This window comes from Pogona vitticeps, chromosome 2 (genome assembly GCF_051106095.1).
Source record: "Pogona vitticeps strain Pit_001003342236 chromosome 2, PviZW2.1, whole genome shotgun sequence".
NCBI classification, from domain to species: Eukaryota; Metazoa; Chordata; class Lepidosauria; order Squamata; family Agamidae; genus Pogona; species Pogona vitticeps.
The window spans coordinates 190021075-190035334 of record NC_135784.1 but is presented as its reverse complement, the minus strand read 5'-3'; the positions used below and the strand labels follow the sequence as shown (position 1 = coordinate 190035334).

Genomic DNA, 14260 nt, shown 5'->3' with positions numbered 1-14260 from the left:
CTGGAAAATGGTGGTTCATGATGGTTTGCGGTTAGCCATAAACTGTGACCCACCAGAAACCAACCTGAAAACCAAACTGGTTCGCAGTTCAGTTTTAAGTTGGTGCCAGGGAGGGGTGCTACCTACTCCTGTGGTGTCGTACTGCTCTATGCCACTACCATGCCACCATCATGCTATTGCCAACCTCCCCAGGTACCATGCTCCAAGACAGTGACTAGGCTCCTTGCAGGAAGCTGGGGGTGGGGTGGCTGCCTCTGAGGACACGCCCACCTCCCAGCTGATTGCCCTGATCAGCTGCAAGGTAGGTGCCTGCTCAGAGGCAGCAATCAGCTTCCCTACAAGGAGCCTGGTCACTGCCTCAGAGGATGACACCCACAGAGGAGACAACAGTGGCAGTAGCAGGTGATGGTGGCAGTGGGAAGCAAAACAAAGCACCAAGGGGAAGAGAGTTCAGCATTTAATTTTGCTTTTGGCAAAGCCGGGCCATGAACCAAACCATGGTTTGTGACCCGGCTGGTTCATGGTTTCGTTCATTCTCATCTCTGTTGCCGACCCCGGCGTAACTAGAGAGCGTAGATGTTTTAGGATGAGATATGGGCTGGACGAGATGTAATAAATAGAGGCACTGCTGGTCCCAAGACAGGTGCCCTCCAAGACAAAACTATTCTTTAAAAATCCAGTGTGCAGTTTGGATGTGTTTCTCGACTCAGTTTTGCACCAGGATGGTCTGGCAGTACCTGCAGCCATTAATGCTTTTTTCCCAACTTAGGATGGTACACCAACTGCATCTGTTCCTGATGACCTGAGATCAGACTATGGTCATACATATTAATCACATCCAAATTAATATAATTCTCTGAGATCAAACTATGGTCATACATATTATTAATTATATCTGATATAATGCGCTCTGCATGGACTGCCTTTATAAAGTGATAGGAAAGTACAGTTGGTTGAGAATGGAACAGTGCATGTGCTGATGGCCATATTTGTACCTCTCCTTCCAGAACTGCACGGACTACCATCTTGTTTTTGGGCAAAGCAGTAATAATGACCTTTAAATTCCTTAAAAGCTTATTTAGGAGCATGGTGTCTGTCTAAAGGATCATGACCTCCCATACCAGCCCGAGTATAGCCTGCAATCTAATGGAGATTTTTCTTGTGTGTCGCAACAGGCACATGATCCATGGATTAAAAGAAAGGGCCTGCTTAGTGGATGTACTGAAACTGTGGAATTATTTTTTCTTAGAAGAGTGGGTTGTCATCCTCTTCAGCTGCATTTTACTATATGATGATGGCCTTCTTAATTTAGCCAGGCACTTTGCTTTATGGATTTTATCTAATGTCTTCTCTGTAGCTGTTTTTACTAGATTGCTGTTATTTGAGCTTGTTGTACTTTATGGCAGGTTTTTAAAAAATCACTGCTAGTCATTCGGAGTGAAATTTAAGCACTGACAGAGAAGGATATAAGTTTTTGTATACAGAGTTTTTAAAAGCAAAGATTTCACCATTGGTGCATCTTAACACCAACATTCAGAGAGATGAATTGGCATCATATTATTCTGTTCTTGTTACCTTTTTTCTGCTGTTACTTTTATTCTCCATTTTGCGGCTCACCTGATCTACAGTACTTTTCTTTTCAGTATTTCAGTATTGCAACTAATCCTTTATACATTTCTACTGAACATTATTCATATACTGTATGTTTAAAAATTTGTGCTGCCTTCAAGAGCTGTGACCACTGAACCAGGGCTTTCATATAATGTGTTTCATTTTTGTAGAAATAATATTTCCTGAGACTCAGACTTCAGAAGGTCACATCTACATAGCACACCTTCCAAAATGTGAATTTTTTAAATATAAAAAACAGCCCCCAAATGACCAATAGCACCTTTTGTGATTGGTCATTTAAGGCTATGCTGTATTCAAACCATGATGTATAATAAAGTTCTCAGAATCTTTCAGGCTGCAGGATTCTGGGAATTGCAGTCAAAAGGTAACTTTTCCAGGATCTACATTTTCTATATATTATGGTCGAGATGAAGAATAGCCCTAAATCAAGTGTAGGGAAGAGATCTAAAATGTTCCCAAGCTGGGGTACATGCCCACCCATTCTTTGTTTAGCTACATTCATAGGAGAAACAGGATAAGCATCCACATTGGATATCTAGAATTCAAGGTCAAAGCAAATCTGCTTGATGTGAAAAACAAAGTATTTCCATTCGTCTTTAGAAAGCACATTTTACCCTCTTTTGGGTATACAACATTAATACACAGATCTACATCCAAGAAATACTATTTCAAACCATATTGGCAGTTTTCTGTACATCTATCTTGTAACTATTCATGTTCATTTTGTCACCACAAGAACTAGAAAAGGAAATGTAATTTCCAAAGGTTGTTAACCATTGGGCGATATTAAAGAGAGACAAAATTAACTGGTTAATAATTTAGTTTCCGTCATGAATCATGCAGCTTAATCCTAAAGGTCTGCTGCATTTCTAGAAATATTTATGGGAAAACAAAACTAAATAAAACAAAATTCCTGAATCTAATTATGCTTCCCATCTTAACTAATTCCCCTGCTCCATGCATTGTTCAACTCTTCTGGGAATGAGAATCAGGAAGGTACCTACAGTGGAAGCTGACATACTTGATTAGACCACAAGAATGGCTTGAAACTAAGTTTATGGCTGTTAAGTCTTTTAAGAAAGATGCTTTGTGGCGTAAAAGACTGGGTCCTTTACAATTCAGTGCCCTTTAGATAGGACAGGCTATCTAGAGCACTGGTTCTTAACCTTTGCTACTCAGATGTTTTTGGACTGCAACTCCCGGAAGCCTTCACCATCAGCTGTGGTGGCTGGGGTTTCTGGGAGTTGCAGTTCAAAAACATCCGAGTAACAAAGGTTAAGAACCACTGATCTAGAGATTGTAGAATTGGTAGCCCAGCACATCTGGAAATATGTTGGACTACCACTTCCCCAAAACACCATGTTTGGTAAGGCTGCCACAACAAGTAGAATATGAACAATTTCCTCCTGTTTTCTTCAGAGGAAATTATCTTATTCCTTAATATCACTGGCAGAACCATGGCATATAACTCAATCTTTATCGAACAAGGTATCTTATATTTTCTGCCTTCTAGTGGAATATCACTTACTCTTGTTATATGACTCATATTTAGCCTTTGACTGCTGTCACTTTTTTTCTGCATTTCCATTACAGATGTTGGCTTCGACTTGACACTTATTTCATCTGGAGTTTTATAGGACCTGCAACATTGATCATTATGGTAAGAATTCTTCATTAAATCACTCATTTTTCTAGACCAGAAGCAAAGCTCCAGTTACCTCTTTGTCAGCAGCTTGCAGTGACAGCTGTGTTGCACGAGTATTTCTGGAAACCCTAGTTAAAGAAAGAAATCTTTCTAAGCTCTGATCAAAAGCTAACTTCCTCTTGAGTGTCTTGGGAGCTTAATTTGGAAAGTCCAGTGGCAAACGTTTGTGGGGGTTTGTCCACCATGGAAGAGCACCTATTAAAAATGTTACTTCTGAATGTTATATCTCGAGTGGAGAAAACGAATAGGAATAAGCAAATCCTGGCATCCTGTTCTTACAGTGCACTGTGACATCAAAATGTCACATATATTCTTCCACAAGAGTTTTCGTTCATAATATACATGTTTAGATTCGAATCAATTAGAGCTGATTCTTACTTAAGAGAAACTCATATGATCCTTAACAGTTAATTCGGATTTTCAAATAATTTGAACTCGATGCCAGAATGAATTGGGGATATTCTTATGCCTCATTTGTTGTCTGATGTTTGATAGGAAAGGAGGGTTCTGATTTGGCTTCAGAATCTTTTTAAATCCTGGTGTTTTGAATTTCAGGCTTCATATGTCATCAGACTACATGACTGCATGGCTCTTGTTTTGAGGGACATATGTCCCTCTAAGTCAGTTTTTACATGGAGGAATGTTAGGAAGGAAGGAAGAACAGAAGTGAAGGCGACTTCTTTAAAAGGGGATTTTATCACTTAAAATGCAAGTGATATCGCATATAGCACAACTTATTCTACTGTGGTTGATGGTATGTGGCAATATAATAAAATCCTGACATTTGCAGGAGCCTGACAGCTAGCCTTTCAGAGTCCAAACTTTTTTATTTTGTAGTGTAATTGTCCTAGAGCATTATTCAACATCAGAACAGTCAATGTTCCTGATAGTATCAAATCGTTATTTTCCTGATACAACTGGATCTTCCCAGACATTTCTGCTATTTTGAGTGTATTCCACCAGGTTCTGTTCACATCATTGTGCCAGGGCCATAGATGTATAGGTGAACAACAATTCCTCATCTGTTCTATATCGCTCTCTAGAGTGGCTTGTTTGTGTTTGTAATATTATTATTATTAATTTGTATGGAAATATCATACATGGATGAAAGCTGTCCTTCCTCCTTGACTCCAATTTTATCTTGCTTTGATCAGCTTTTCGAACAGAAATTTATCCACAATAGCTTAAGCATGCCTATTACAGTTCATTAACAAATACTTCCCCTCTTCTCTACTTTAAAAAAAGGGTTAATTTTGGTGCTGGTGTTATTGTGCCCCTTTTATTCCACAGTAGAAGAGGTGCGATTAAAAAAATCCTCACAAAAAGAGCAAATAGCAGCCCTGCTTCTCAAAGGTGCAGTGTTTTCTCCACACCTCCAATTTACCACAACCTTGGAATGAAGAAACAAGAGGGTGTTAAAGGAAGCTTTAAGCCTGTAAACAAGTTGTGGATGACATCTTGTGAAGGCTCCATGGAGAGCCAGCCAACATAATAAACTGATACCAGTATAAAAGCTGCTTCTGAAATCAGCCAAAATGAGACAGATGGAGAAGACAGTGGGCCTGGGCAGGGCAGCCATTTTGGGTTCTTGGTATCCAGTACAACCCTATGTTTCAAATGGATTCTCTACCCAGAGCTGTGCTTCAGCCAGACAAATGAAAAGGAGATGAAACTTTTTGACTGAAGTTAGATTTAATATACAGTATACTTGTTTTTGTGTTCCTCATGGGACCGAGTTTCTGTCCCTTATCTGTTTTCCCATACGGTCTACATATGGGGACCTCCAACCAAATGTTGAAGAGCACTTCTTTCTATGACTTGAACCATTCTCCAGACACTCCAACACACACATTGAAATCTTTCGAAAATAGTATACCCAATTAAATAGAGAGCAAAGTGAAGTAAAGCTTACTATTTAGGAGAGAAAGACCCCGGTTGCATTTTATGGTATAAACTAAATTAAATGATAATTTATGACAATCTATATTTAGGAATTTGACAGATTATGCTATATTTCATAGAAATGTCAAAACGTGATATTTCAGTGCCTGTTAAGTTCTTCAGCTGTAGTTCTCCAAAAGGAAGAAAAAGATGCAGAGCCCTGCAACACTGCTTCCTCAGTCTATTAGGGAAAGGGATCTAATGAAAAGGATTATTCCTGCCCATTGGAGCAGATTTTGGGCAGGATCTGCTGTACTTTTTTCCTCTCTTGTTCTTGATCCTTCCACAGTAAATTGCAGGCACTGAGAGAAATTTGGCGAGACACCTGAATTAATTGAGGGTTTCAGAGCCAGTGAATTTTACTGTAGACCTAATCACAGATGCTAGATTGCATTACGGTCGTACAGCCAAAATGCTTAATTCTGCTTCAAGCTAAATAAAAATCTCTCTTCGTACTGCATTTGAGATGCTAATATACCTAATCATTTTGTATGTTTGGTCACTACAAGAAACGGGATGGGGGAACCAGTTTCTGTATCCAAATAAGTATTTATAGCACTTCATCAGAGTCTGTGCTTTCATTTTATGTAATCTTTAGTGGAAAAAAGTAGGTGATTCTCTTTTCCTTCAGTAACTAGTTTTTTGTGGTTGTACAACAGCAGCATAACATCAAAAGTGCCTTTAAAACTAGTGGATTTATTTCAATGTGAGCGTTCATTGATTAAAACCCACCTCCTGACACATGGGGTGGGTTTTAATCAATTCAGGCCATTGCCCTTTATGGATCTGAAGAAGTGGATTATTATCTGAAAACATTCACAGCAAAGTACATCTGTTAGTCTTAAACATATTACAACGTGTTGGTTTTGAAATGATTCGTATATACTGAAATAGACTAATACAACTCTCTCTCTTTTCAAATTACTTTGGGTTTTGCATATGAAACTGAGACTGTAGTCACTTTCAAGAAATAGCAGTATTTTACCTTCTATGGCTGACACACCTATTAGGAAGAGTGAGCTACTTGCCTCTGCTGGCAGATGGTAGGGAGCAGAATCCATGTTTCCCTCCTCTATTTTCCTCTGTTGGAGGACAGAGCCATGTGTGTCTCATAGACTGTCCTGCACCCTCTAAAGCATAGGTCGGGGAACAGGGATAAATTACCCCAAATAGGGTAAAAGTGAAAATCCTGGGGGTAATGAGCAGACTGCTGCTACCCTGCCCTCCCTCCCACCCACCCACCCCCACCCTCTGCAGCCAAAGCTCAAATTGTAAGCCTACTTCCTTCGTTGCAGCAGGGCACTTCTAAATGCTCCGTCCTTTCAGTAGATCGGGAGATACGCCTCCCTAATTGGTTACAGCTGGGGATTAGCCCCAGGCAATCAATCAATCCGGGGCTTCTGAATGACTGCTTCCTCCGGAAATGACTGCAAACAAGCAGGAGGATAGAGAGGATCAAGGAGCAAGCAAGGGAAAGGAGGGAAGAAAGGTGTGAGAGACCGAGGACTTCATCAAGCTCATTTAAATGTACAAACGTTCCCTGACCCCTGCTCTAAAGTGACCTCCTGCCATCAGATACAGCAGAGGAGACTCCCTCACTGTCAGCACAAAAGCAAATTTTCAGTCCACCATGGTGGGGTTGTTCAGAGGGTGTGTGGAGGACTCTTGCGGTTTGTTTAAGCAGCAAAACAACCTGAGCAGACTGTGGCAAAACCTATCTGAAAGACACTCTCTGCTTCCCACTCTCCTTTTTAAAATAGAGTTGCATAGTTGCATCACATGGTCTTCATGCCACCACACCTGGGGTTGGGAGTCTTTCCATTTCCAAGAAAAGAACGCCTGCACAATACAATGTGGCTTTGTTTATGCAACATACATTCCTCTTAAGGAGTGGTTTGGAGAGCCTGTGTAAATATGTCTGATCCTCGTTCTAACAAAAAGGTCGACAACCTTTGGGGATTCAAGAAGCTTTTACACTTTATTTTTAGTATTTGATGCATAAATACAAATTCATATTCAGGATCAGTTCTTGACACTGATGACGTTGCCTGTTGCCTCCACAACTAAGACAACATGTGTTAATAAAATCCATGGTAGAATTCAGATTGTGCTGTTCCTTGTGTAGCTTGATCAGTATCTGAAAACTGCCTATGTGTAGAGCTATGGAGGATTTTTGAATCTTTGCACAGTCTAACAGGATCTGCTTTGTCTAGCCATCGCAGTATGGATTTTTTCCCTCTTGCTTTCTTTCTGTACATCCTGTTATTCTGCCTTCAAAAAGGGCCACATGCAGAGCTCTGCACACCAATGTCACCACTGTGCCTGAAGAGTAAGGATTAAATAATACACTGCAGAGATTCAGAAAAGCAATGTGTCAGACTTTTTAAAACACCTGTTTTTCTGTAAAAGGACTTGTTAAGATCAGTCTAACATGATGGCTTTGTATTGCTGTGTGGGCTGCGTGTGCCCCTCTTCTATATGCCATTCCTTTTTTCAACAGGCATTAAAACTATGCTATTTCCCTAAGCCTTTGTTAAAACTGTTTTCTTATTTTATTTATTTTTAGATAATGTTTTATTTTCATGTTGTGATTTTAATGGATTTAATTGTAAATCATGGCAGAAAGGGATATATATATTTCAGATAAATAAATGAACTGATCCTACAAACCTAATTTCTTGGTCTGTCTAATTTCCATGAAAAATATAAATATGAGCCTTAAGCCTAGTTTATTTATTTATTTGGTTCGGCAGACATTTTGGAATTGCTTCAAGGGAGATGTATTGACACTGTTGTTGTTTACCTCAGAACGAAGTATTGCTTTGCATTCAGTCCCAATATTTTTATACATTTCTGTAAATTTATATATTTTAGATGTTTTATTTGTGTTCGTCTTTTGACAGTAATAAAGTTTATCTTTTTTTATATAAACTATTTTTAACCTGCCTCTCTCTTTGAAAAGGACCTAAGCTGGCTTACAACAATTGTCACTCAGTTGACACTGAGGCTGTGAGCCTTTGTGGACCGTACCATGTCAGAAGAAGGGTGTGTGTGCACATGATAGAACACTTGGTTTTCACCAAAACAAAAAACCACAAACAAACAAACAAACAAAAACCACCTCTACAATTAGCATATGAAAAAGAACATTTCAGGAATGTGTTACCTGATATTGAATGTTCTCTCTCTTAGTGGTGGTGGGGAGGAGACGCCTGCATGCATATGCGAGAACTCAAGTCAGTTTCTATTAATGTTGTGAATTGGGTACAGCTCATAAATAGTTTTGTTACTCAAGGGAAACTAGTATAACCTCTCTTTTTTGCCATATGATCCTTTGCTGAGGAGTTCTTTCTTTTTTAATTTCAGCTTAATGTAATCTTTCTGGGAATTGCTCTTTATAAAATGTTTCATCATACAGCCATATTGAAACCGGAATCTGGCTGTCTCGACAATATCAAGTAAGTGAAATTTCATCCACTCTTTTACCTGTTGATGAACTGCAGAGCTTGGCAAGTTACTTTTAAGAACAATGACATGCTAAAGCCACCCATATACTCGAACTCTGTTATGGCAACAGAAAATCTCAGTGCTGGCAAGCATTGAGATGAATTTGGACTGATTTAATGGTACTTCAGAAATGAATGAGAATGTATTTTTGTTGGAAACTGTCTTACTTTTCATCCACCATCCTTGAAACCCAGGTGGGATGCCACTCAAGCCAATTGGAGTTTCTTTTTCATGAAAACATTCTATGTAGTAAGGGAAAGACCAATCCAATATATCCTGTCTACATGGCTGTCCCTTTCCAGTATAACCCACTATGCAAATATGCATCTGAAAGCCATATAAAACCATGGAATATAACTTTTGGTGACATCTAAGAAGGCAGAGTTAGGCCTTTTAAAGATGTGCATAGATATTGAAAAACAACGACAACCCTCATATTTAAACATAAAAGAATATCAATCTTTCTGCAACATAAATCTATGGGTAATTCATTAGGAATGTGCATTTTGGATTACAGTGGTGCCTCGCTTAGCGATGTTAATTTGTGCAGAAAAAATTGCTGCTAAGCGATAAAATCACTAAGCGAAAATAAAAAGCCCATAGAAACGCATTAAAACGTGATGAATGCATTCCTGTGGGCTTAAAACTCACCTTTAAGCGAAGATCCTCCATAGCGCCGCCATTTTCGGTGCCTCTAAAGCGAGGAATCTGTGGCTGAAAACAGGGGGCGGCCATTTTGTTTACCCGGCGGCCATTTTGAAACCATCGATCAGCTGGCCAAAAATGCGGGCTTTGCGATGATCGCTTCCCTGCGATCATCGAAAAGCGAAGTTTCCCCATAGGGACCATCGCAAAGCATTCGCTTTTGCGATCGCAAAAATAGTGTCACTAAGCGATTTCGTCGCTATTCGGAGCAATCGCTATGTGAGGCACCACTGTATTTTGGACTATATATTCCATAATTCTACTTTCTGGGAGTCCCACCTGCCACATCCAGATCATGCAGACACCTAAATTGTGCTCCCCTGGAGAGATGGCCCAGGTGAAAGGCTTCATGCTTTGGATAGACCTAGCTTCCCAGCTACCACTGGGTCAGCTTCATTTTCAAACAGGAAGTTAGGATTAGCCAAAGCATGAAACCTGTTAGCTAGGGCTCCTCTCCAGGTGAGTGCAATTTAGGTGTCTATAAGGTGGGACTAAAAGAGAAAACAAATGTAGTATAGGAAAATCCAAAATTCACATTTATATAATTCATATTGAAAGTGGAATTAAATAACGGACAAAAGTGAATATAATTGTAGGCTATTCTTTCATTGTGCTCAGTATTGTGAAGCCTTCCATCATTACTGACTCAGATGTAAATGTTTGGTAACTTGTATCAAAGTAAATTTTAAAAGTTTTCTGGAATACTTGCTAACTTCTGTTTCCAGTGTCAGTTAGAACGAATGACCTGAACTGCTTTTGTAAGATATAATACAGTACAGAAATGTACTTTTGCTTGCCTGTGGGATATCATTTTCTTTTGGAACTAAATGTCTGCAGAATTTGAATGACATTCTCTCCCAGCCAAAGGCCGAGAAATTTTAATTCAGTATAAGGTGGGGGGGGGAGGAGTTGACAGCCTTCCGTTTGGTGATTTTGGGACAATTCAATCAATGTCGCCAGAGGTGGAATTTAAAACTAACATTTATGACTTGACTTTGCAATCCTCATTTTGTCATAGACATCTAGCCATGATTTTTTTGAACTCTTGTAGTTTTTCTGCGTCATCCCAAATTGTTAACAGAGTCATTTCTCATGGTATAAATTCAAAACCATAGACATGCAGAATGGAAGAGTGAGGTTTAGGGCCCTCGTCACCTGAGGGGAATATTCTCTAGTTCTCCCCCAGTTAGTTTGTTGTTTTTTTCTGGTCACACGATGCAGAGACAAGATTGAGACATTTTCCTGGTCAGTAGTATAACTACAGAACATTACCCCACCTTCAGGAGGGTTGTGTTACTTTGGACCTTTGTTGCACCGCTTCTTATCAGGATTGCCTTGTGCACGCCCTGCCCTGCTTCTTTTCATAACTGAAGCCAGAAAGGTGGCCACCATTACTGTGGCACACACATTAATTTTATTGTTCGTGTCTGATACATTGATACGTTGGTAAAAGTATGTCATTGGGGGACCTCCGCCGTTACATTACTGGTGAGTAATATTTTTTTAAAAAAAATTATGGGAAAAAACATTGAAACGTTGGTATGCCAATGCCAGTGTCACCAAGTGGGGGTGATCGCTGGTACTGTTGCGTGGATATCCCAAGTCTATTGTGTACAATGTATTCCTGCAGAAGCAGCCAGTGTGACAGAGGACACTTTTCTAAACAGAACCCCCTTCCCAATCAATGTTCCTCTAATTTTCATCCCCCATGTGTGAGTCATCCCCCCCCCCAGTGGAGTTCCATTGCAACCAGAATGGAAAGGCTGGAAACAATTGCTGTGGTTGCGTGGAGGAGGAGGAAAGCTGTCCGGAGGGGAGCGGAGTCAAGCTCACTTGTGCAGTCACACACTTTAGAGGGTGTCTTGCTTCTGATATATTTATTTATATACAGAGATATATAAATCAAAGGGCTGAATTGCCCCTTGAAGCAAGAAAGAAAATCAACTGTTACCATGGTGTAGCTGGTCATAACAATTCAAATAGGAAGAAATAAACTGGCACTGCTAAAAGTTCTTGGGATATTCGTCCCAGGATATAAACCACAAGTCCACGATTCAGTACAATAGAGGTATGGAAAGTATCGGAAGAACTAAAAAAACATTTCCCTTGTGTGGCCAGGGCCTCAGTCCATCTATCTCAAGTGGAACAATTATCCAAACAGTGGTTTAGAAAGCTCATATATCTGCTCTTCTCCATCACATTTCCTTCTGTCTCTTCCCTCTGCTCCTGTTTAGCACTAACCATAGTGTCCTGTCGTATCAAACTGATGAACTCTGTGTTTAGCACTAACCCTCAAAACTGAGATATAACATGTATTCTTTTCTCTCAATAGGATCAGATGAAATTAGATAATTGAATATTCTCTTATCTGCCATCAAGATTTTTCTTGGTTACTTTTTCTCTTGCTCCTCATCTGTTTGCATCTTATTTCAAAACAACAACATCTAGTTAATCACAATCCAATTTATCATTTTAAACTTCATTTCCTCCAAATCCTACTATTGCAGTTTCTTTTTTCCCATCCTACAGCCAGAAGGAAGGGGAGAAGAGCTATGTAGCTTTTTAACTTATTTAGCCTGCATCTTAAAATCCACAATTTCTCCCTTGTTTGTAGAGTAGTTGGAGGTGACATCATAGAAAACAGTCCTTCAAACCATCTAATACCAATTTGGGTTTACTCTACAACACACAGTGCCCTTTCCATGCTCTTTCCTATTCTAGAATTTAACAATATCCAGCATAGTTGGAAGTGTTGTGCTTTTAGTGCTCTTGATATTTCTTTTGTCAGTTCAAATTCTTTAAACCTCACTGCAGCTTACGTTCCTCAAAGTGACAAAAGCATCTGACAAAATTACTTCATATTTCCTGACAAATTGTAAATCTTTTGCCAAATACTAAGAGAGGAATGGGCTAGGGAAGCATTATGAGGAAGACCTTCCTCTAACTAGGGCACCACTGCTGTAGATGCTGTACCCTGTCGGATGTCAGCCTTGTGTCAATTAAGGAAAGCATCCAGAGCAAAGTCAATGGTCAAAATGCCCATGCAAGGAAGTCTTTCCAAAAAAATGTCACTTTGCCAACCAAAACATTTTTATCAGTGTCATTATCATCATTGTCCATCACCCTCCACCATCCCTCCCTTCTTCCAAGGAGTTCAGAATGTCATGTATGAAAGTTATGCCCATTTATCTCCTTACATTAACAATGTGAAGTAGTTTAGGGTAAGAGAATGTTACTAATCCAACATCATTTAGCAAATGTCATGTATTGGCAGTCTAGCCAACCTTACTGAAATTTAGAGTTAGAAAAATGAAAACTATCAAGCTGAATTTAACTGCAATCAAATTGGCTATATGGGATGGCTTTTAACCTTAGAAGGAAATATGGCTGAACAGGACGGACCTTTTGGAGCACCACAAAGAAGGTCTTTGGGTGACATTGAGCACGCTTCAGCACTATTACCACTATCAGAAATGAGCAGAGGAATACTCAAGTATTACACTGTAAAGACAATGCTTCATGAACAGTGTGAAAACCTCAACACAAAAATAAGAATAGGATTTACAGAGTACAGCTGTCTTTATTGATCTCTTAAGGTGAAAACAGTCTATCAAAGCTAAATCCTGGGCAACAACAGCACCTGTCGACTGATCCTTCCACTGCAGAACCACCAAGAAGAGCCAACGTATTGTACAAACACCATTGAATGAGAGACTGTATGACGTTTACAATAGCCTGCAAGTTGCCATCATTAACAAAGGGTCCTCATTAAGTCCAAAATTAATGATATTAACATAGATATTAATGTGTCCTGTCAACACTTAAAGAGGAGCTACTGCATTATTATGTTACACAGAAGATAGTGGTATACTTTGTATTCAAGAAACACACTGATTGGCCATTAGCAACGCCCCAAAATATCCTGCATGAGATTTGCAATTGAGAGACCTCATAGACAGTGTGAAAGCACTATATTAGTCAAGTTTGGCCTGCAAATATTATCTACTGCTATCACAAAACAGAGGGTGCAGGAATAAATAATAATGGAGCTAAGTAATTCCACAGTATCTTCTGTTTATAAACTAGCTATTGCAGCCATTTCCTTTAGAAACGTGGACAATTTTCATAAATTAAAAAAAATACAATCAGAGACTTCAGTTGCCACAGCAGTATCTTGGAGTACACGCTTGATTATAATCATAAAGAAACAGTGCTAAAATGTGCAGAAACCTCCTAATTTGCCCTTATGTGCGATAGCAAACTTGCCCTATTATTCAGTAGTGGAAGACAGCAATGTAGCTTTAACCTGGGCTTGATATTTGCTAATAAACTTGTAGCCAAACAGTGTATGAATCAGTCTATGCCCCCATTCCAGATACTGTACACAGAACCAGCCCATCATGTATCAATTCATGGTGACAGTCCAACCATCAGCAGTACCATTCTGCAGGAAATACATTTTTTAAAAAAGCCAATTGGCAAGAGTTCAGTACAATATTGGACGGAATTCTATTGAACATCGGGTGCAAGAAGCCTATGATCCATTTGCTGAGGCGCTGAAAAGATCATCCTGACTGTCCATACCCTGAGGATGCAGAACCAACTACTTCCAAGGCCTTATAGAAAAAATACCGTAGTTGACCAAATTAATAATTATTTTTTATAATTTAAACAATTTAATCCCTTCAACCAATAGTTGTCTTGACTGGGCAACTATTAATTTATTTCATCTCAGAAACTAAAAGAGGTAATTGGATTAAACTCATAGAA

General features: G+C 39.4%; 1 protein-coding gene across 26 annotated transcripts in view; it reads left to right on the top strand.

Annotated features, from left to right (window-relative positions):
* Positions 1–14260, top strand: part of ADGRL3 (adhesion G protein-coupled receptor L3) — a 662256-nt gene that overhangs the window by 562561 nt on the left and 85435 nt on the right. For all 26 annotated transcript variants that reach the window (XR_013542364.1, XR_013542366.1, XR_013542369.1 and 23 more), the window contains 2 exons: positions 3226–3292; positions 8645–8736. Coding sequence is in view for 19 of the 26 variants with exons in the window: in XM_072991729.2 (XP_072847830.1) it covers positions 3226–3292; positions 8645–8736 (159 nt within the window). In the remaining 7 variants the exon portion in view is untranslated. The remainder of the gene's footprint in view (positions 1–3225; positions 3293–8644; positions 8737–14260) is intronic.